The sequence below is a fragment of the Balaenoptera acutorostrata genome, chromosome 10 (genome assembly GCF_949987535.1).
Source record: "Balaenoptera acutorostrata chromosome 10, mBalAcu1.1, whole genome shotgun sequence".
Lineage (NCBI taxonomy): Eukaryota > Metazoa > Chordata > Mammalia > Artiodactyla > Balaenopteridae > Balaenoptera > Balaenoptera acutorostrata.
In genome coordinates, this window is record NC_080073.1 from 77,777,966 (window position 1) to 77,801,809 (window position 23,844).

At 38.0% G+C, this 23,844-nt stretch overlaps 1 protein-coding gene and 1 long non-coding RNA gene across 6 annotated transcripts in view; one reads left to right on the forward strand and one right to left on the reverse strand.

The window, feature by feature from the left end:
* Window positions 1–23,844, forward strand: part of LOC130709109 (uncharacterized) — a 70,163-nt gene that overhangs the window by 21,374 nt on the left and 24,945 nt on the right. The window lies entirely within an intron of this gene.
* Window positions 1–23,844, reverse strand: part of LOC103015178 (24-hydroxycholesterol 7-alpha-hydroxylase) — a 68,678-nt gene that overhangs the window by 9,408 nt on the left and 35,426 nt on the right. For 3 of the 5 annotated variants that reach the window (XM_007193826.2, XM_057555591.1, XM_007193824.2), the window contains 3 exons: window positions 17,009–17,142; window positions 8,875–8,970; window positions 7,934–8,022 (listed from right to left, as the gene is read on the reverse strand). In XM_007193826.2, the coding sequence (XP_007193888.1) occupies window positions 7,934–8,022; window positions 8,875–8,970; window positions 17,009–17,142 (319 nt within the window). Of the gene's footprint in view, window positions 1–7,933; window positions 8,023–8,874; window positions 8,971–17,008; window positions 17,143–18,046; window positions 18,132–23,844 lie in introns of those variants that run through there. The other 2 variants (XM_057555592.1, XM_057555593.1) reach the window with 2 other exon arrangements.

A 23,844-nucleotide genomic window follows, 5' to 3' on the forward strand; every position in this document is an offset into this window, starting at 1 on the left:
AAGAAAACTTCTCTCTTTTTTTCCTACTAGACGTCATTGCGGGCAGTGCCAGCATGGGCTGGAAAACTGCCACTGTTGCCAGGAGCAGGGGCTCTGAAGTATATTCCTAGTTGCTACCAGCTGCAGCTTATGAAAATAGAATGATCTTGCCCTGGAATTCAGAGAAGGCAGCATACAGACATACTTTCACAGGCATCCTTCATTGAAGCATGGCTATTCAAGTTAAAGGGGAAGTACTTTTCCCACAACCTCATCCCCTTTAAGAAATCTTATAGGAAAATAAAAACCTATAAGACAGGAGGCAAAATAATCTAGACCAGTGTTTCTCACACTTTAGCATGCATCAGAATCACATGGAAAATCTTGTTCAAACGCAAGTTGCTTGGCCGACCCCCAGAGTTTCTGACTTAGTAGTTCTGGGGAAGGGCAGCCCAATTTGCATTTTTTACAAGTTTCCATGTAATGTTATTACTGGTGGTCTAGGGATCATACTTTAGAATCACTGATCTAGAGGCACTTGACAAGCAGAAAGGGAAAAAATATGTTAAAAGATGTAGTTTATCAAACCTTTTAGTTTTAGCACACAAAATTAAAATTACCAAGAATACCTCAGCTACACAGGAAACATTATGGCTGGGGCACCAAACGCTTGATTGGGAATGATGGTGTGGGCAAAATCTGGAAGAGTGAGCAGAGAGATGATGGTCCTAAATACGGGGAAGCAAATCCAGAATAAAATAAGAACAGGATTAGGGTAAACTGGAAGAGCAGGAAAAGAAGAAAAGATGTGAGAAAGAGAAGAGAAGGGAATGGGACATATTTAGAAGGGGGAAAAGTTGGAGAGAAAGCAGTTGAGGAAGCAAAGAGGAAAGGTCTGGAGGACCTCAGGGCTTCTTGACTTGAGATACCGTTTTCTGTTTCACTGGGGAGATGAGAATCACGTCCTAGTGGGAGTACTGTCTCTGAGGTCACTGCTTTTCAGAGAGGCAGGCAGGATTATTTTAACGGTGATCCTCCTAGAAGAAAAACTTCCCTATGTATGAACTATGAGCTAGACACTGGATACCTCTTTCTAAAGCTTCTTATTCAAGAAAAGGGCAAAGGAACATTACTGCCTTCATTAAGATGAATTACCCACCAAATAGAATTGATCTTGTGCTATATCTTAAATTCCAGACCCTCCAGGAGGAAAAATTTAAGAAGTGACATTTGTTTTTGTTTACTTTGGTGATATACCCAGAGTAAATGAAACTCCATCCCCTTACAAAGCCCAAGCTATTTAGAAAGCTATTAACTGATGTGGTTAGTATATGTTAATACAATATTTCATGGAGTTCAACAGATCTTGAAAGAAAGCTTTTGCTTTTAAGGAAATTATATATTACTTAGGACGCTTTTGGTTGCAAGTGACAGAAAACCCCATTAGACTGGTTTCTGTATTGAAGGCACTGTATTGATTTATGTACCTGAAAAACCTAGAGCTGGTGCTGGCCTCAGGCAGAGATCACTCCAACGGCTCAATGATGTTACCATGAAGCCAGTTCGCCTCTGCTGCTCTGCTCTATGGTACCAACTTCATCCTGCTTTTATAGTCTCAAAATAGCTGCCGACAGTTTCTGGGGCCAAGTGCTTCATTATTCACACCCTACAGGGAATGATTATTTCTGACCCAGAAGTCTCAACAGAAACTTTCACTTGGTAGTTAATTGTACTGCTTAAAACACAAGGCAAGACTAAAATCAATCACTATGGGAAGGGAGGGAGGGCACAGGGATGGGATGTGAGAATTGGCTTAGGGGACAGTTCTTCACTCCTATAGAGCTGGGGGCGGAATCAGCACCTCAGCATCCAACGAATCTCCAAATGAAAAGTAGGGCAATTAGCAAGGAAGAAGAAGACACTAATGATGGAGAGATAATAACCCATGGGCAATTGTGATATAGCACAGTTTTAATTCCAGTCCTCTTTTCCTAGGAGCTGAAACTTCTTTCTGAAAAACAGAGAGACCAACCTTATCAAAGAGCAGTAACTCAGTTTGATGAGGGGAGAAAGCCCATGAAAAAAAAAAAAAAAGTGGTGGGGAGATACCCAGCCCAAAGTGCCCTTTCTTTCTCTCCAACAGCTACAAATCCTGTGCAGGTATCCCGTGCACGACTGAGAGGCTAGCGATCTATTTGGTAAATAAAGGAAAAGAGGGTCCTTTCTGGCATTTTTGGAGCAGAAATGAACATGTTTTATTTTAGAAGCACTTTGGCCTAAGTACCAAAAATCACTCTGGTTTGCAAGGCAGATGTAGAGAACAAACGTATGGACACCAAAGGGGGAAAGCGGGGGTGGGGGGGTGATGGTGGTCGGATGAATTGGGAGACTGGGATTGACATATATACACTAATATGCATAAAACAGATAACTAATAAGAACCTGCTGTATAAAAAATAAATTTAAAAAAAATCACTCTGGAATTTGCTGCTTCTGTTCTTGACAGACTTAAATCTTAGCCTCCTAATGAAGTGTCAGAATGAAATGGCTGGGAAAGTAATGACTGCGATTTCACCAATGGTTTCTGTGCTCCTTTGAGTGAGTCATTGCCCCTCAGTAAAGCAGAAAGGAGAGAGAAGCATGGCTAGAAGTTAATAAAGGATCCGGCAGCCTCGCTCAGTCTTGGAGTTAACTACATTCGCTCTTCCCACTCTCGACCCTTTTCACATCCCCTCCAGGACATGTGCATGGCCATAGTGAAAATGTTAGGGCAATATTATATGAGTAAATCCAGTTCATTCCGTTCCATTTACCAACTGGAGTTGAGGGGATGCATTTGTTTATGTAACAAATTCCTCAGAATGAATTGAATTCGCAACTTCTCATGAAATCCAGAGGGACTGGTGCTCACTCCTCAAGAGCAATCAGCTATCTCTAAATATAGCGCTTCTCAAATACAAGATTGCGCAAAGATATTTTACTGAATAAGGCACAATTATTAAAATTACATTATCATTAATATAATAAACATATAGAAACTACTGTACTCAGAGCTTCACAAACCCCCAATATAGAGTTGCCTTGCTACCACTAACATATAGGTACATTACATTACTGTGAGCACTTAATTTTTTTTCTACCCGCAACGTTTGATACCACTGCCTTTCAGGAAGGTATGCTTTCTTTTGTGCTGTTTACTAATTATTTTCATCTAGTCCATAAAGCCTTTTCCAGTGCCCTTTCCTCTGAGTTCCTATGGCAATTATGATATAGATCAGTCCTCTGGCATTTCTCAAGTGCCATCTTATGCTATTAAGTAGAGCTTGTTTTTCATGTTGCTATGTCTCATCTCTCCAACTGCATTATAAGCAATTCAGGAATGTTATGTGTCTTTGAATCTCCCTAGTGTTTAATAAGGTGTCTTGAGTTAGATTATAAGCTCCTTGAGGGAAGGGACTTCATCCATTATTTTGTTTTCCAAGGTAACTCCTAGAACTCTACCCTGACATATAGCATACAATTGATAAGTATTTATTGAACGAAGGAAATCATATTAATACTAGGTGCTCAAGAGATAATTCGTGGGTTGAATAATAGTACTACTAACCTACTATCAGCTGGACCTATGTTTGAATTAATTTTCCAATAGCGATATGATTTTCATTAGTAATTCAAGATAAGTCCATGACTTTATGACCTAGTACTGCCCTAGGATACATGAAGAACCCAAACACACAAAAAAGTAGAAATCACAGTTTTTAATCCCTGAGGAATCCATGCTTCATTTCCATGTCTCAAGTACTGCAGCCTTCCTCTTATTACACCCTTTTCTTATCCAAGCATGCCTTTGTAAGGGGGTTATCTTGCCAAAGATTAGGGCTATTGTTTTACACTGGAATTTAACCCATATCAGTTAGCACAATGATACAGCCAACTGGGATCCTCTTGCAGGGATGGGAACCAAGGAAAATCAGGGCTGTTGGCTTTGGTGTGCATTCCAGGGGGTGGGAATGGCAAGCACATCCCTTTCTGCTAAGATCATCAACTCTCAGAGACACCCACTGGAAATCCCCTGTCCTATTCCTCCATCTAAATTCACAGTTAAGAGGAAAATGTCCACTCTTCATTTCACATACTCCCATGGCTGGTAAAGTCTAATAGTTCGTGTGCTTTCTCCTGTTTGTTTTTCTGCAAAATCACTAGACTTCTCCAGCAGTAGATTTACTGGCAAGGGGTCCCTTCCACTACAGGGAAGTGGCTAGCAAGGGGTTTACCCTCCACATATATTTTCTGAACTCCCATCATTCAGAGGAGGAACTCTAGTTGTTTCATTCTGCTTTTTGGTTGGCAGATGATGGAAGCACTGAGTTCTTATTTAGTGTTCACTTGGGAGAGGGGCTCTCAGACTGCCTCAGTGGCCTGAACACCAAGGGGCGACAGCTGCAAGGCCACAAGACTGTTTTCTTGACGAACTTTGATTGTCATCTACTTCCCAGGCAACTTTCTCTGACTCACTGAGTATTTGGTACATGAGAAAATAAATTGGCTTGAGGTACACAAACTAAGAATGGGTGCAATTTTCTAGGGATTATACTAAGGGTTTGTGGGATTAACTTTCTAGTGTAAAGATCTATCTTGGCATATGTTGTCCAAATGAAGTCATTCACCTTCCTGAACAATTTTCTGTTTTGTCTGTTTTTTTTAAAAAATGTTTCATGAGTTGGCTGTTTAAAATAAGTAACAGGAAAATTATGGACTATGAAAAATAGAAGCTTAATAGAAAACTAGATTAAGTAGGTTTTTAAAAATTAAGTCATATTTATTCAACATTCATATTTAACCTGTAGATTTTGGTTATATGATTTTGGTTATATATGTTTTGCTGCACTTCACACTCAAAAGTTTTCACAGGAAAACTTTATATCTTGTCCCCCAAATTGCTCCTGTTCCTAATTTCTCTATTTCTACCATCTCTTCCAGCCACCTAGATTCAAAACTACAGCATTCCTCAAATCCTCCCTCTCGTCTGGTCACTGTTTCTAATCATCTTCCAAATCTGGTAGATTGCACCACTCCATGTCTCTCACATGGAATGTCAGTATGCCCCACTCTAGTCTGCTCTACCCAAAAATTTTTAATACTTCATTAGTGCCTTGTGAGCTGTGCACCTAGGTATTAAAGGGCCTTCCCGGTTGGGCCAAGGTACATTTTCAGTCTGTCTTCTTGCCACCACTTGTAATCTGGTCTCAGTAACAGTAAAACCATAACCCCTAACCTACATACCCCTGTACTAAATGACCCCTCGATCACTATTCCCTCAGTCTGGAAGTTCATCCAACCCTTCAAAGGCCACTCTCCCAAGAAAATCATCTAAGATCACCCTGACCAGATACACCCTCTCTCTTGAATCCGCACAGTGTGATGCTTGGCCATCTCTCACCCTGCGTTCCTTGCAGTTATTTATGAACTCGATATGGTATCCTCCTCGTCTTCTCTAAGACATCCTCTCCTGAGGGCTGAGAACATGTCTTACTCTTGCCCAAAGCTTCTGCAGTACCCAGGACACTGCCTTACATATAGTACAAGCTCAGTACATTGAAAAATGTATAGTTTCTGTATAAATAATATACTATTGATTGAGGTGAAATGTCATGGTCCCCTCTTTTGTACCCATTACTGTCAAACTCAAGCAAATCTCTGTCAGCCTCAAAAGATATCATAGTAATGTCCTAACAGCCCCTCTTAGAAACCGTAGTCATCAGTTAATCCTTGACCATTGGCCCATACTACATGCTTCATTGCAAAGCATTTCAGTTCTTGGTCTAAAATACTTCTAGCTCAATTTCAAAGATGCTTATAGTAAACTCTTTAGTTACAACTGGGAATATATTTAAAGGGACCTGAAAAAAAGTAATATCTAACATTTTTAGAAGACCTATTCTTACAACATTGATATTGGTGACAAAAATAATAAATGTACTATTGGTTTAAGAACTACTTTTCTGGGCTTCCCGGGTGGCGCAGTGGTTAGGAATCCGCCTGCCAATGAGGGACACGTGTTTGATCCCTGCCCGGGAAGATCCCACATGCTGCGGAGCAACTAAGCCCGTGTGCCACAACTACTGAGCCTGCACTCTGGAGCCCGGGAGCCACAACTACTGAAGCCCGTGCGCCTAGAGCCCGTGCTCCGCAACAAGAGAAGCCACCGCAATGAGAGGCCCATGCACCGCAAGGAGGAGTGGCCTCCACTCGCTGCAGCTAGAGAAAGCCCGCGCGCAGCAACGAAGACCCAATGCAGCCAAAAACAAAAACAAATAAATAAATAAATATTTTTAAAAAACTGCTTTTCTAAAGTAAAAATAATATGAGAAAGGGTGAGCATGATGGGTTTTTGTAGTTATTGTTTGTTTTTGTTGGTTATACTATTCCCTTAAAGTATCTGACACTCAATTATAATGTTAACTTTGGAGCTTTTTGGTGGGTATGTCAGCATGCTTTCAGATCTAACTAATGAAACCTCCAACTCAAACTGCCTTAAAAATAAGTGAACATTTATTACATATATATGTAATATATATTATTAATAAAAAACATTTTTTATCTAACATAACAGGAAGTAGAGAAGCTCCTCAAAACTGATGATTCAGTGGCACATGACATCTCATGGACCAGGCTCTTCCCATATCTCTACTCTGTGTCCACAGACTCCAAACCATCCTAAAGCTTATTCCTCTTGAACTGGCTCTTAGCAACAACTGGAGCTAGCTACCTGCTTGCTTGTTCACTTCCAACGGGGGAGGACAGAGGGGGCCTCTCTCCTAACCGTGAAAGAAAAAAGTCTCTCCTTTCAGTCTGATTGGCCAGTTTAAGTCAAGGACCTACCCCAGGATGAATAGTTGTCTCCAGGGAAACACCAGGTACAAATCTGCTTACCCCTCAGCTTCTAGAATAACTTCTAAGAAGGAAGATAGAATTTCCATGGTTGGCTAAGGCTAATTAAAACCACTTTGGGGGAGGTGTCAATTATGAAAAGCAAGTTGATATTATAAAACATAAAACAAAGGAGGAGTTGAACGGATGCTGTTGAGTAAGTCACAATTACAAATATGGATTGGTAATTATGTTCAAACAACAAAGACAATTGCCTTAAGAAACTACAATATTTCGAATATAGAATTTTTAAAGGATTTGTATGTTCACTGAGTGAGATTTTGTTACAAATAGGTACCAACATTTCTCCAACAGAACCAACACCAAGAAGGAAATGGGATTTATTTAATGTAGGCTGTAAGTTTTATGAGATCAGGGACCATGTCCATCTTCCTCAGTGCTCTATCCCTAATGCCTAGCAGAGGGCCTGGTACAGGTGAGATGTTCAGAAAGGTTTCTTCTTGAATAAATAAACAGTAGATAATTTGCACTAGAACAGGGCATCACATTGAAGAGGAGGCCTGGGTGCCACATTAATTTAACTCGAAAAGATATCAAAGGCAACTTTTTACAGAACCAAACTAATTCAATAAAGAAAAACCACCCAGTAAGCTGCTTTCATGCTCAAAGTTAAAGATGTTCTGTAATCCCAGCAAATGTCCGTGCTAATGTTGTTGTTCAAGAAATATTATTCTTCTATCTATATCTTTAAAAAAAGTAGAACTCAAACCACTTCAAATTATCCTTATAGAAAAGCTGAGCATTTGAAACACAAACCCAGCTTTCATCTGGCAGCTGCAACTATAATATTTTATTCTCACAAGGTCTCCTATCAGAAGCCACTGCAGACATTCCCACAAAGACATCACACAATATGAGGGCCAATCAAACAGAATGTGGTCTCCTAGATTTCCCTGTACTTTTGATAATAGAGAAAAGAGGGATTAAACCAAAGCTTTCCCCCTCCAAGCCCTCGTCTTTCTGCAGACTTTCTGGATAAATGTGCCCCAGCTGTCGCACTGACCTTCCAGGACACTGGTACTTCCCACTCCCAAATGCCATGAAGCAGTCCAAGAAAGCATGCTTCTCTAAATTTGCCTTTTTCCAACGTTCCTGTGGGAAGAAAACATTTTTTTTCTAAATCAGTCTTATATAAATAAGCTTAACTTTATTTCTCTAGGCTAAAAATGATCTTGTACAGCTAATCCTTGCATATAAAGTTGCAGGGTTGTTAGTAATTTTTTCCAACCTGTTATTAATATCAGCCACAATTATGTTTTTGGAATGGGAACTAATAAATAAAAAGGTTTAAAAAGAACTTTGTTAAGTGGTAAATGTAAATGATAATGTAAATCAACCACAGAATTGACCTCAGAAGAGGAAGAATATTTATAATAAGGCCTCAGTCTCCATCATAAAATTGCCCTAGGTAATAAATTTAGTAATGAGACACTGACAGCCCTCCCTGTTGGAGAAAGCTTGGTCTGCAGAATTAATACATCTGGATGCCATTTTTGACAGATTTACCTAAAGGCAGAGAATGGACTAAATGACCTCTTAAGATTTTGTTTAGCCCTGTAAGTCCCCAGTTCTAAGAAATAGCAGAACACAGTTTTAATTTGCTTCATTTTTATTTTTGTAATCCTTGGAAACCAATAACAGAAGCAATTGCCTGAAGAACATGAAATATGGCTTCTATCAGAACCAAGCATATTTACTTTTAACATGTCCTGCTGGTTTCAGACAAAAATTTATTTTAAAGTTGGTGAAGCTTATTCCAAAAACTTTTCTATCTGATTTGTAAATGTTATGACATCTATATTACAAATCTAGTCTGTGCTTTGTAGCCTTAGTTACCAGAGAAGTATGGCTGCTTAATGATATAGCCCTAGTTAATTTATGAACTCATACTCCTGGCATAAAGAGGAAATCCAAGGACAATGTATACTGAAAGAGACAACTTACAGGCTTGAACAGGTCAGGTTCAGGAAAATACTTTGGATTTCTATGTAGCCAAAATGGAGACAACATCAACAAGTCACCAGAAGGAACGGTATAATTCTATAACAGAAAAATGGTTCCAAGTCATGTTTTGAGATCTGCTTTAATGAGAGCTAGGGTCACTAAAAATAATCCTACAACCATATTACCATATTAGAGAGAAGACATATACATCGTATAATCAATGGTGAGAAAATCTCTTTCCTAGATGGCTCATTTCTATTTTCCAATGTAGGCAATTACTGATGTCTAATTCTGATGATCAGTTATACATACATATATCTTTGGTTACATGGGGGAAGATAGAGATACACGTGAAAATTTTAGAAACTGGTCTAAGTCCACTGTAATGCAGCTTTTGATGTTTGATATTGGAGTTTGCAGCAAGTGGTCTTGATGATGGAAACCACAGTGGATTCCCAGGTTCTAGAACAGAAAAAACTAACTCTGAGACAGGACACTGGCCATACTGGCACTGAGAACAGGGGCAGTGGGTGTTCTGTCCTTGGGGATGCTGATGACAGTGTCAGGGCAGGGGCAGTGGATTCTGTTTGTTTGTTTCACTCTAGCAGCAGCTGTTAGGGCAGAAGGAAGTTGAAGACAACTGCTTAGGAAGACATGGGACAAAGCAAGTGTTGTGGGCTTATTGGGTTGGTTTCACATTTGAGGTCTCAGTGGTTGTGAAACTGATGATAAACGGTATGTTTCCTCAAGCAGCAGAGTCTGCATGACCCTTCTCCATTCACATTAGAATAGATTTTCATGATATATAAACTATACCAAGAACTAAAAACTATGTCACAAAATCATCTTTACATCACCTTGTTCAGGGACCAGAGGACAAAGAGCACCCCCAAAGTGTGAGATCGCTAGAGAGCTACTACCATGTCTTCGGAGGTGAAGACGTTTTATTAGTAACTCCCTTTGCCAAGCATCAGAATCCACATCTGTTTAATCCTGTGTAATTTTGCAGTGTCCTCAAGATATTTGCAAAACACTTACTTTAAGTTTATGTATCTAGAACAGTAGCATGTTACAATTGAAAACATGTCTTTTTATGCGAGCAGGGAGTGGAGTATGGGGAGGGGCCGTCGTTTTTTAACCCAAGAGAACCCCTGTTGACTCCGATGGTTGCTGAGTATTACTTGAGTTTGGTAATTTCAGTGCCAGGATTGCTGGAGAGAGTCAGGTCAAGATAGGAAGACATGGAGACTTTTGCTCATGCCCTCTTACCATTTTTAAAGTGGGAAAGACCTGTGAGATCCCAGTCCTGTGTGTTTGTTCTACCTCTGCTAGAACTGAGGCTAGAGGGGTCATGATTGGCTCTGAAATCAGCTGGGGAGGGCCCTGATATGTGTGGGGGCAGCCCTGGGCCAGGCATCCAGTCAGGGCAGCTGCTGCCCTAGCCCTCCCGCCACCCTCCCCACAGCCCTCTTCAGTGGCTGCTGACCTAGGATCGTGATGTGGAGAAGCTGACTGCTGCAGCCTACAAAGCAGGGTAGTAGAGGAAGACTTCAAAGGCGGCCTCGGGAACAGCATTCACACTAGCAACAGGGAGGAGACCAGACAGAAGTTCCTGGTGCAGCAGCAAATGCCAGGCGGATGAGTGGCAGAAAAGGGTGTGAGAGCTGGTTCTATCAAAGGAATCCTCTGAGCAAACGGACATCGTTATGTCCGGGCCAAACAGTCCTGTCACTGTTAACATGGCACATGAAGAGAAAGATCAAGAGGGAGACAAAACAGTCAGAGGACCAGGGCATAGATCACTAGGAAGTGGAAGTCACAGCTTCTCTGTGTTGGCAATAACGACACCTGTCAGGTAGACAGAAGTGAACTTGGCTAGCCCACCCCACAGGGATGCTGTGAGGCCAGATGAACTTCATCTGCTAGTCCGGAGATTGGCTTTTCTTGAAGAGGGAAGAGAAGAAGGATTCTCTGTTGTAACTCAAGAAGGATGCTAAGACCAAAGTGAATGCAAGGAATGCAGACTCTTACTTCAAGAAAAGAGGAGTCCTGTAAAGGCAAAGCATCCATTGGAGGAGCCCCAAAGCACATTCTTTCTCTCCAGCTCTTGGCCAGGAGCTTGTTTGGTGTTAGTTGTTTAAAAAAAAAAAAAAAAAAAGTACTTTAAAAATTAAAAGTACATTCTTTTGTGTAATAAAAACTGCTTTCTAGAAATTTTGGAAAATTCAGAAAAATAGAAAAAACTAGAAAAGAAAACAACAAGAGTGCTGGCAACAAAAGACAGTTATCAATTGGCTAGACTTCCCTCCAGTACTTTTACCTAATAACAGTAGTTTAGCTTTTTGGGTTTTTTTATTGTTGTTTTTAAATATAGTTTGTTGTTTATATATACTGATAAATATTGTTTACATATATAAATACCTAGTATATACATATTGTTTTTATCCTACTGAATAAATAATTTTTGACTCTTACATTGTTCACTTGATATTATAGCATAAGTATTATTTTTATATTGTATACTCATTTAAAATAATTTTCTCTCCAGTGGCTTCTTAATCAATCATTCTCTACCATTTTTGCTCTAATAAATAATGCCGTCACAAACATCTTCTTCCACAAAGCATTGTTCATACAAAATCTTTTAACATATATATTCAGAAGACATAAGAATATACACGTCCTATGTCTTCTGAACATCTAAGGCTATTAATACATGTTGCTCAACTGTTTCCTCAAATTTTGTAGCAAGATATGTTTCTAACTAAATATATGAGAGTATCAATTTCACTGCCCTCTCATCTGCTAATCTGACATTTTAAATAGGTTTTTTTTGATTGCTGTTTAAAAGTTTATGTCTTTGCTGAGTATTTTCCATGTTGTTATTTTCTTCTATAAAACTTTTGTGCTCATGTCCTGTCCTCATTTATCTATATATATTAGTCCTTTACTTATTGATCTGTGAATTCATTAAATATTAAAATTATTAACCCTTGAATTGTACTTATACTGACATTTAGTCTTAATTTTTGGCTGACATTTAATTTAGGTTATACTTTAAAAAATAGGACATGTTAAATTTTGATATGGTACAGTCTGTTCATCTGCTTTGTGGTTTCATTGATTAATCCTAAACATAAGAAGCCCTCTTCTCTCCACAACAGTGGCTTTCAAAGGTGGCTTAGGGTCTTCTGGGAGTCCCAAGACATTTTCAGAGAATCTGCCAGATCAAAAACCATTCCTGGGGGCTTCCCTGGTGGCGCAGTGGTTGAGAGTCTGCCTGCCAATGCAGGAGACACGGGTTCGAGCCCTGGTCTGGGAAGATCCCACGTGCCGCAGAGCAGCTGGGCCCGTGAGCCACAATTGCTGAGCCTGCGCGTCTGGAGCCTGTGCTCCGCAACAAGAGAGGCCGCGATGGTGAGGGGCCTGCGCACCGCGATGAAGAGTGGCCCCCACTTGCCACAACTAGAGAAAGCCCTCGCACAGAAACGAAGACCCAACACAGCCATAAATAAATAAATAAATAAAAAGTAATCTTAAAAAAAAAAAAAAAGTAAATAGATAACCCTTTAAAAAAAAAAAAAACCATTCCTGGGTAAAAGACTCATTCAAAGTATAGGATAGACCAATGGATTTTAATGTAACTGAGTACAAAAAATTCATTAATATATTTTCAGATTGCAGCAAACTTTTAAGAAAGTACCTCTGTTGAGTTTTAGTGTAGTATCAAAGAATAGCCACAGAAATATCTGAAAAGGCTAATAAAATACTCCTTCCTTTTTTGGTTACATGTCTGTGTGAGGCTGAATCTTCTTCATTTCCATCAATAGGAAACAATATATCACAACAACTGATCGCAGACACATATATGGGAATTCAGATTTCTTCTATTAGCAAAAGGCATCAGAGAGATTTGCAAACACTTAAAATGATGCTGTTCTTCTATATTTTTTGTGTTTTGAAAAATATAGTTATGTTTCATAAAACCACACTATCTGGGGACTTCCCTGGCGGTCCAGTGGTTAAGACTTTGCCTTCCAATGCAGGGCGTGTGGGTTCAATCCCTGGTCAGGGAGCTAAGATCCCACATGCCTCGCTCCAAAAAACCAAAACATAAAATAGAAGCAATATTGTAACAAATTCAATAAAGACTTTAAAAATGGTCCACATCAACAAAAAATCTTTAAAAAAAACCCCACACAATTATTTTAATATGTATTAGGTTTCTTATTATTTTTAAAATGAATTATTAAATAAATATTTTAATAATTTCTCAGCTTTAGTTTCTAATACAGTAAATATTGATAGATATAACTTACATAGACAAAAGTTCTTTGGGGCTCTTAATAATTCTGTAGGGAATAAAGGGGCCCTGAAGCCAAAATGTTTGAGAACTACTACTCTAGAAGTTAAAAAAATACCCACTTTTAGACAGTCATCTGAAACCATATATTAATCTCATTGCTCTTCATGGACTTACAATGATTCATTTACCCAATATTAAATTCTTCTGCACAAGGGGGTTTGTTTCTTTCTTATCTATCTAGTCAGTTACATTGATCCAAATATCTGGTCTGACACCAGTATCATGCCATTTTAATTATTGTAGTTTTGCTACATGTTTTAATATCTTAAGACGATAATTAACATTCCTTAATTATTCATATTTTCCAACACTCTTTTTGGTTAATTCTTTCCTGGGTATTCTTGCAGATTAACTTGGTACTAAATATGAAACCTTGTAAAGAGAGCACAAGTAGAAGTTTAAGAGTTTTGGAAAGGTGGCATAATAAAGAGAAGGAAGGAATACAGTAAACCAAAGAAACCAGTGTTTGTCCATTCTCACTTATTCCAAAAAAATATAGAAAGGAATGATTACAGGAGCAAAAATAAATATTCTGTTCAGACTGTAATAAATATCCTGTTCAGATTCCATTAGGAAAGAGCAGTGGAGAATACTTCTAGCATTCATAGCAAGGAACCTTGATCTGTTGTCCAACTGGTCAAAACATAGATGATCCCTTCTGAAATGATTTTTATGATCCAAATTCCTGGGAACATATTAATATATTCAGCAAAGACATTCCACCTGTTTTAGAAAATATTTGAAGCTTAAAAGAACCAAGTCATATGAATTTATACTACGGAAATAATCAGTAATGTGCACAAATATTTAGCTATAGGAATGTTAATCTTTGCACTGTTTATAATAGTGAAAGAATGGAAGCCACATACATATTCAAGAACATTGAACTGATTTTAAATTTTATTTGATGTCCATATATTAGATTATGCTGTAATTCAAAATGATGTGGATGTCTTTTATTGATACAGAAAATTATTTGAGATCTATTATTAAATAAAATAAAAGCAGGTTGTGAGAAAATTAGCTTTGTGTGACTCCAATTTATATTTTTAATGCACATACTACAGGAAAAATTTCTGAAATTATAATAATACCAAATGTTCATAGTGGTTTTCTCTAACTTGCAAGATTCTAAGCAATTTTTAATTTCTTCCTTTAGCTTTTTTTATGGTCTTTTTTCCCCCCTAATTACCATACTTTGCTTGTGTAATAAGAAAAAAAACTGTTCCATTTATTATTTTTAAAGTCTCAACTCTGTAGGGTGAACATCACAGTGATTAGTTTGGGCCTCCTAAGAGGAAAGGCAGTGTTTATTTTGTGTACAGAAGAAATAGCAGGTACAGGAACCACTGCACCTTTTACAAATATTAAAAAGAGATGTGAAAAATAATGAAAGGAAATGCTGGAACATTCTGGGATGATAGCAGCTGGAGTACGTGTTTGTGGGGTTGCTCTACCACTAAGAGAGGCATAACTGCCGCTGCGAGGGCTTGGAAGGCACCTTGGCTGCTTCTGAGCCTCATGTCCTCTAGGAAGAATGTGTGGGTGTGAGGAAGGAGAAGTAAGAGACTATGAATTTTTAAAATAATTTATCAAATTGTTTTGGATATCTATTATTTTTAATTAAAATATTTTATTGGGAATCCATAGGTGTTGGACCTATAAAATAGTCCAGTTTTGTAAAAGGATTTTAGGCAGTGAATCATATATGTGTTCATACCCTTGGACCAGTAATCCACTATGAAAACATAATTCAATGATAATCCTTAAAAAAGAAAATGTACTAGGCGCAAAGATACAAATAATTACCATATTAAAAACAAAGAAAACTACCTAAACTCTCAAGAGTCAGGAAATAATTAAATATTTAAGCTATCAACTCAATGTACTATTAATGTGGCCTTGAAATAAATATGAAAACTCCGTAGATGCATGAAATGTGAAGAATAATGTATAAAAATTTTTTTTAATGACAGATTTACACTGTAATGAAACAGGTTTCTATATTGATGTCACAACATTGCAGATACAAGGTCAACACACAAAAATCAACTATATTCCTACAGACAAGTAATGTACAATGGAGAATCAAAGTTTTAAAAAATACCATTTACAAGGCTTCCCTGGTGGGGCAGTGGTTGGGAATCTGCCTGCCAATGCAGGGGACACGGGTTCAAACCCTGGTCCGGAAGGATCCCACATGTCGCAGAGCAACCAAGCCTGTGTGCCACAACTACTAAGCCTGTGCTCTAGAGCCCGTGAGCCACAACTACTGAGCCCGCGTGTCGCAACTACTGAAGCATGTGCGCCTAGAGCCCGTGCTCCGCAACAAGAGAAGCCACCGCAATGAGAAGCCCGCGCACCGCAACGGAGAGTAGCCCCTGCTCGCCACAGCTAAAGAAAGCCCACGCACAGCAACAAAGACCCAAACGCAGCCAAATAGAAAATAAATAAATAAAAAGAAAAGAAAACCCCACTTTATTAAAATAAATAAATAAATGAATAAAAATTAAAAATACCATTTCCAAAAGCTCCAAAATAACGGAAATACTTAGGTATTAATCTAACAAAACTTGTATAGGATCTATATGCTTAAAATAACAATCAAAATACCCACTTATTTGTCATATAACTATTCTGCATTTCAGCTAATTTACTACTACCCAGAATATAAATAAGGCTTACTAAAAGTTCAATAACAATTATAGTAATATTCAAAGTAATAAAGTAATAAAGTAAGGTAATAAACACATTGCTCTACTTAATTGCACCAAGTTGTTTGACTATTTCCTCTCAATACAGAATATATATAGTCTTTTATTACATATATAAATTTATATATATTTAAGTTTATAAATATTTAAATATATATATTCTCTTATAGTCATAGCTTAAAGTAATTGATAATTTGATTATTTAAAAGCAAAAACTGCTAAAATCCCGCTGAAACTGAATGCTACCATCTACATAAGATCAGTTAAATAAACTATGTTTTTTTTTTGGATTTAGCAAGTTGCAACTTGTATCAAATTTGGATTTTCTTGTCTCTTTTGAATTCTATTACTACAAAATTTTCTTGATTTTAATCCAAGCACTCTTAAGCCATGGGGAAGAAAAGCTAACAAGAGAGGAGGGCTGACTAATTATAATCTATCTGGATAATTTAGGTCCCAAATCATTCCTTTAAAAAAAATTTTTTTTTGTTCTGCCTGAATGATTCACCAAATATTGAACTGAACGTTTGCCACATGCACATACCTTTCATGGTGCACTTGAGAATATTCTCCTACTTTGCCCATAGAGAGGACCTCACTCATTCACTAATTCCTAATATCAGTTTCTATTACCCATGGCATTCCTGCTATCTGTTCCTGTATCTGTGATCTGAACTGTCTTCCAGTTATCCTAAAGGACTTCCCTCACACACTCAATTCCTCAACCTATTCCAACTCAGGAATACTCATTGGTTGGTTCAGCAGAGGAAACACTATCCGACCCTCCTTCCTGATTGAAATAGGATTATACTAATTCTGATATAGAATCACATAGCCAAAATGATTATGAAAGGCTTATCTTTTAGCTAAAATAGTTGCCAATAGATAGATATCTATATTAACAAACTGGGGCTGCACAACTCTTATTAGTAACCTATTCTAGGGTCACATAGTACTTCAGGGAACTTAAGAAATTATCTAATAATAAATGGGCAAAATATCTACTTTTTTCCCCCCAGAAGGTTCATTATTTTAAAACAAAACCAATGCTCACCAAAATTTTAACTGGCTTCAGCACTTTTCTAGTAATGACACCAGGGGCTCTTAAACGAATGGTTTCCAAAATACACCATTTAATTAGAGGGAGTTTCTTCAAGTCATCCTCAGACACTTTAATCTTATCTTTACCTGGAAAGAGAATTTAAAAAAAAAAAAAAAGAAAAAGATGGACTTAAAGAGGCCAGAAAATGATTTTATGTAAGCTATATAAGTTAAATACTGTCTTTGATATCAGGTGTTAATATTATTATTACTTTTGCATACCAAGTTTAGTAAGTTATTGACTCTTTTTATCATTTTCTTCTTACCAAGATAAAATGTATGGCATATAAAACTAAACCAATGTTGATTACTGTAATGTAATGGATTGGTATCCAACCTTCTCACAGTCCTATGGCTATCAGATGACTAAGACAGTCCCTGTCATAAAGTTGTTCAGTTTTTACTCATTTCATTGTTTCTTGTCCAAATTCTCATTCCACTTAAGGAAAGAGCAATAAAATATCGGCATCAAAAGTACGAAGTAAGAGATCTGAGAAGCCACCTGACTTACTACTTCTATCTCTTCCCTGCTGATTTGTTTTTGTTTTTGTTTTTTAATCATACATTTCAGAAAGCCCAAAAAGAATATTAGGAAAGGGGTGATGGGACACATGTATTTCATCTGGAATGATGAACTCTCTAAACACAGGTACATCAAACATTCCTACTGTAAGTTGCATACCTTAGCTAATATTTAGATTGAAGTGACCTGGAAAAGGATTGTGGTTGATCTTTCTATGGAACAACATATGGTCAGGGCCTTCAGTCAAATGAGACAGTTTAATTAATGATATTTCAAGTAAAATGTTTACATTTTGAAAATTACTTTAAACAACTCAGCTTTCAATTTTGACAGTATTTGCTTAATAAAAGTCAACAACATGGTCAGTTTAAGTCAACTTTCACATTTTCCTCCCAACTGTACTGGGCATGAGTGGATGAGAGTGGAATGTGGGTCTCCAGCCACATTTCTCTTTGACTCTGGATGAGGCTTGTCCTAAAGCCAGCCCATCATGCAGAAGAGGGCTGGGTGGGTGCTCCCTGGGAAACCTTCTCTGTCAGTACAGGTGGAATTCCTGGGGAGTCAGAAGCAAATGTTTCTGGTTAGTGGAGTCTGGGAACTAGGGTTTTTGAGCTCTGGTTCTATTAATTCCCATAGGGGCATCTATACACTCCATTAAACTTGACAGATTTTTGAGCACTGAGCAAGAGCCAGGAGTTGAGTCAGGCTCCACCAGGGTTACAACAATGAAGGCATTCTCGCAATACACTCAGTCTAGGAGGTAAGAAACAAACACACAGTTAACAGGTACACCATGCAGGCAAGGAAACCGTTCTATGAGATATAAAATATTTGAAGATAGTTAAAAGCAGGGAAGGTATTGAAATGCAGGATAACAAATTTTAGAAGATCAACTTAAAAATGTATGAGGGGATCTGAGTTTCTTTTAGAGTGTACTTGAGTGAAAGAAAGAAAAAGAAAAAGAAGGCCATTGTCTACATGGCAGGTGACCGACAACCTATTAGAAAACTAAGGAAAACTCTCCAAGGGAGAAATGGCAGATGGGACTTTTAAGAACAGAAAATTCAACTTTATGTCATATACTCAATTTTAAGTTGTTTCTGGCTACTGTGTAATTTTCTCTTTCCTTGTCCTATATTTTTAATATTTTAATAAAGTCAGCTAACACATACCTTAAGTTAACACTTGGGGAAATAAAGATCTGGGTATGTCCAGGAAGCAATGCAATATGGAAAAGAGGCAGAACTGCAGAAGGGAAAAGAGCGGAAGTGGAGAAATCAGGAAATGCGAGACTGGAAGTCATGAGAAACTCCGAGAGGCACAGGCCTCCACTTCTGGCCGCCTCCATCACTTCTCCCTCCAAAGATCCCTAGAACTCTGGGAGGGAGTTCAGACCAATTTCACCTTTATCTTGGAAACCAAGGTGACCCCAGCAAATGAGGGCCCTTGCCGAATGGACATTACAAATAAATTAGCAGTAACCTACAATTCAGATTCTAAATCTTACTTTAAAAAAGGTTTTTCTCTTTAAAAATCTATTTAGAGCATCTACATTAGACAAATTCACCAAACAATCCCTCTACTTATTTTTTGTATTTTACTTTACTGAAGCTATAGGATACAGAAAATAAATATTTCTCTAATCGATCAAGGATAAATGACCACCACGGGTCAGATTTTGTGTTTGAAATCAGATCTGTGTGACTCCAAAGTGACCAACCTATTATGAGACAGGCATAATTCTGGCCTTGAAAAAGTTTGGACTCTGGTAATAGTGAAGTTTCTGACCTTCTTTTGGAGAAAAAGTTTTTTATGAATTATTCTTAGGAGACTAATTGAATTATAAAGTGCAAAAAAAAATGTTCTGTATTATACAATAAAGAAACAAAAGCTTGTTCTGAGTTGAAAACAAAATCTATTATGACCTACAAATGTAGAAGAGATGTAGACTACACTTGGAAAATTAATGTTTTGAAAAAATATTTTTAGTTTCTCAAGTCCCAGTGTGATGTAGGAAAAATAAGGTAGTATTCTCAGACTAGACAAAGAAAAAGAAAAAGATGCTGTTTTCAAACAACATCTTTAGTTTAGAGATCTTTCTTATTATAACTCTTAGAAATAGCTCTGTACCCATACTGTACATATTTCAATGCACATCTGTGGTTTGTTCTTCCAGTGTTTTGACTCTAAAATTAGAAGGCGCCACTTGGAAGAATGCCAAGGTAATCATCAAAAGGGCTAGGGCCTAATGGAGATGGGGACCAGTACAAAAGGCAGCCAGGGAAGAAACTATGGGTGATTTGGGGAAAAATTCAGAAGCCATCTGTTTAATTCTTGGCACAAATGCAATAAAAGTCAAACCAAATCATAGGATATTTGAAACCAAATAAAAGGATGAGTCTTGAGTTCAGAAATAGCAAAGAATGTTTCTAAAATATTCTGTATAGTTTTGGGTTTCTGCAGGCATGATGACAAGCATGTTAGAACACAGTAACTGTAATTTATATTTGTTAAGGATATATAATAGATTAAAATTCTACTACTTCAACCATTTATTCACTCAATATATATTTGCTTCATATCTGTTACATGTTAGCCCAAGCATAGGTGCTGTAAGAGATAGGAAGAGAATAATACTAATTTATTGACCATCTAATGTCACCAATATGTTGGACCACTTCATTTATTCCTCATCACAATCTGCCAGCCATCAAGTTATCATGTGTCCAAGGAGAAGCTTGAAAGTGTCAGAGCAGCCTTCAAACCTATGTCTGTCTACACTAAAAGCCCTTACCCTTGCTCCCTGGGTCCCAGTGCCTCCCCTGAGAGGAGAAACGAATAAGAAAGACACAGTCACTGTTTTAAAGAAGCTTGGACATAAGGACACAAAATAATATCTGGATACAAATAACTATAATATAAGTTTCATAAGAGAGGATTTGAGTCTCAGTGGCATTCATCCTCTCTTGCCTAGGGCTGGAGTTTCAGCTAAGCCTGAAAGGATGAGTAGCACTCACCCAGGCAGAAAGAAAAGTAACTTAAATTCCAAAATTAATTATAAAAATATGATTTCTTGGACCTAAAAAAAAGGAACATGAATCAAACAGGATCACTAAAGCAGGTCCTTTGTTGAGAGATGACTCCTCTGTCTCCATCATATTTCAAGCTCCCTCCCCTTCACACACACACACACACACACACACACATTTATTCAATAAATAAATACATAAAATACAAAAATTCTGTTCCTATAGTCCTGAAGTAACATTATATCAAGATTTAACTAATCATTTTGGGAAAATAACCCATGTTTTGCGAAAAAAAGGAGAATGACAGGCATTTGCCGAGTCATTCATACCTTTTGAGACATAATTCTGAGGAGCTTGAATCAGAAGGTGGGGATGAATACTGAGGAGGCCCTGTGGTTCCCCACGAATGAAAGACAGGTGTATATCTACCAAGGGACACACAGAGAGGTGAAGCAAAGAATATACTCCACTGAAATTTAAAGAGTGCATCCCTACACATTCTACCACCTCTTTCTTTACTTTTGAAAGCAGGGATTCTCAGTTCTGTTTGCTGTTCTATGCTGTGAGGTTGTCTTCCTTCACAGACGTTGTCTTTCATATTCACAGAACAGCTTATTTAAAATGTTTACAATTAAGGTGTGTGCAAAAGGTCACAGTACACATGAAGGACAGTGAACTGGGCTAAAAAATGCATGAGATAAAGGTTGAAAAATAAAGAATCTGATGTAATAACCTTAAGCAATGATTCCTACCAAAATTTGGTCATGAAATTTGCTTCCCAAATTTTATAATAATTTTGCTAAAATGCAATATCAAATAACAAAAGTTGGTGTTTATACTGTTATTTGGGGAAATGATGTAACATCTTTGAAAAAATCCAGCATTTCTATGATTTCTCTTAAAAAGCAATGAAGCAGAGACATCAATTGCTGACAGAGAATAACAGTAGGAAACTAGTTTTCTGGCATATTTTCTCAAGCAGAGACCTCAAGATAAGCTCCTGAAAAAAAAAAAGTCAGTTTTTAAAGAACAGAGACAAAGCTAAAGAGAAATAGTAAATAAAGAATTTACAGTATTCCAGAGGAATATAAAAGAAGTATCTTATATCCTTTCCTTCATTTCAGGAATTAAAAAAATTTTGAATATGATAAGTAATGTTTAAATATTCAATTAAAAATTATATCTCTATTCCAGGGATATTTTCATATATTTACAAAACTGCTGTTTTCTTCTAAGAAGAAACCTACATTCACTGGAAAAGGTTAGCACATCTCAGAAAGAGTAAGAAAGGATAAAATGTCCTGAAGTAGATAATATCATTTACAATACATTTTATATGTCCAATGATCCTACAACAGTTATTTATAGGCAATGAGAATGTACTGGTTACAAATTTCTGGAAATTTTTAGTGAGATGAAAATTAGTTTGGTGACTTGTCTCCCAAAAGGAGACAGCAATAAACCCCCTTCTGCAATGTGAAATATGAAAATGTGAAAAGAAATATTGTGAAACTTAAATGTGAAAAGAAATATTGTGAAACTTTTAAGATTCTCTCTAAATGTGAACGAAATGTGAAAAGAAATATTGTGAAACTTTTAAATGCGAAAAAGAAATATTGTGAAACTTTTAAGATTCTCTCTTTGTCTTTAACTTTTGACATTTTAATTATAATGTGTCTTGGTGTGGGTGTCTTTGGTTCATCTTGTTTGGAACTCTCTGTGCTTCCTGGACTTCTCTGTCTGTTCCCTTCACCAGGTTAGGGAAGTTTTCAGCCATTATTTCTTCAAATAGGTTTTCTGTCCCTTTCTCTCTCTCTTCTCCTCTGTGACCCCTATAATGTAAACGTTAGTATGCTTGTAGTTGTCCCAGAGATCTCTTAAACTATCCTCATTGGTTTTTATTCCTTTTTTCTTTTTGCTGTTCTGATTGGGTGATTTCCACTACCCTGTCTTCCAGATTGCTGATCCGTTCTTCTGCATCCTCTAATCTGCTGCTGATTCCCTCTAGTGTATGTTCTATTTCAGTTATTGTATTCTTTAGTTCTGACTGGGTCTTTTTTCATATCTTCTATTTGCCTTTTCAAGTTTTCACTGAGTTCATCCATTCTTCTCCCAACTTCGGTGAACATTTTTATGACTATAATTTTGAACTCTTTATCTGGTAAATTGCTATCTTTGTTTCATTTAGTTCTTTTTCTGAGGTTTTTATCTTTTTCTTTTGTTTGGAAGATATTCCTTTATCTTTTCATTTGCCTAACCCTCTGTGTCTGTTTCTATGCCTTAAGTAGATCAGCTATATCTTCTGTTCTTGAAACAGCAGGCTTATGTATAAGGTGTCCTGTGGGGCACAGGGGTGCAATCCCTCTTGGCCACTAGAGCCAGGTGCTCCTGGGATGTCCCACATGCATGCTGTGTGCATCCTCCTGTGTGGTTGGATTGCAATTGTGCCCTGGCTGGCTGTGTGGCTCTGCTGTGACTGCTGTGGGTTCATGGCATGCAGGGTGGCCCCCCGCCCCCCAGAGGTGGAGCCACTTTGTACAGTTGCCGAGGCCAGCTGAGGCCACCTGCCAGGTGGGGCGGGGGCCGCTTTGAAGGGGCTGACTGGGGAGGGTGGGATGGGCAGGGTGGGTCCTCAGGAGAACGCTGGTGTGGGGCACATGGTGTTAGCTAGTTGATGGAGAGTGACAGAAATGTTGCCTGCCAGTACTGAGCCAGATGGTGGAAGGAGAGGTAAAAAAAAAAAAAAAAAAATGGCATTGGCCAGTGCCTTCAACCCTGGAGAAAATTCCACCAGATCCCTACCCCCCCAGCACTCACCCCCAAGTTGTTCAGGGAACCTCCTGCAGCATATGACCCAGGTACCCCTCACATTCTCCTGTCTCTGTGCTGGTACTCAGAGTAAGTGAGTTTGTGTGTGCACCCTTTAAGAGCAGAGTCTTGGTTTCCCATAGTCCTCCAGCTCTCCCAAATGTAAACCCCACTGGTCTTCAAAGCCAGATGTTATGGGAGCTCATCTTCCCTGTGTAGGTCCCCAAGCTGAGGATCCCCACATGGGCTTGGACCCCCTCACTGTGTAGCGGGCACCTCCACAGTTGTGATATCCCTCCTACATGTGGGTCACCACACTGGGGGTATGGGTTCTGTCTAGACTGCATCTTTGACCCTCCTACCCACCTTGACATGGCATTCTGTTTATGTTCTTAGTTGCAGAAAATCTGTTCTGCTAGTCTTCAGGTC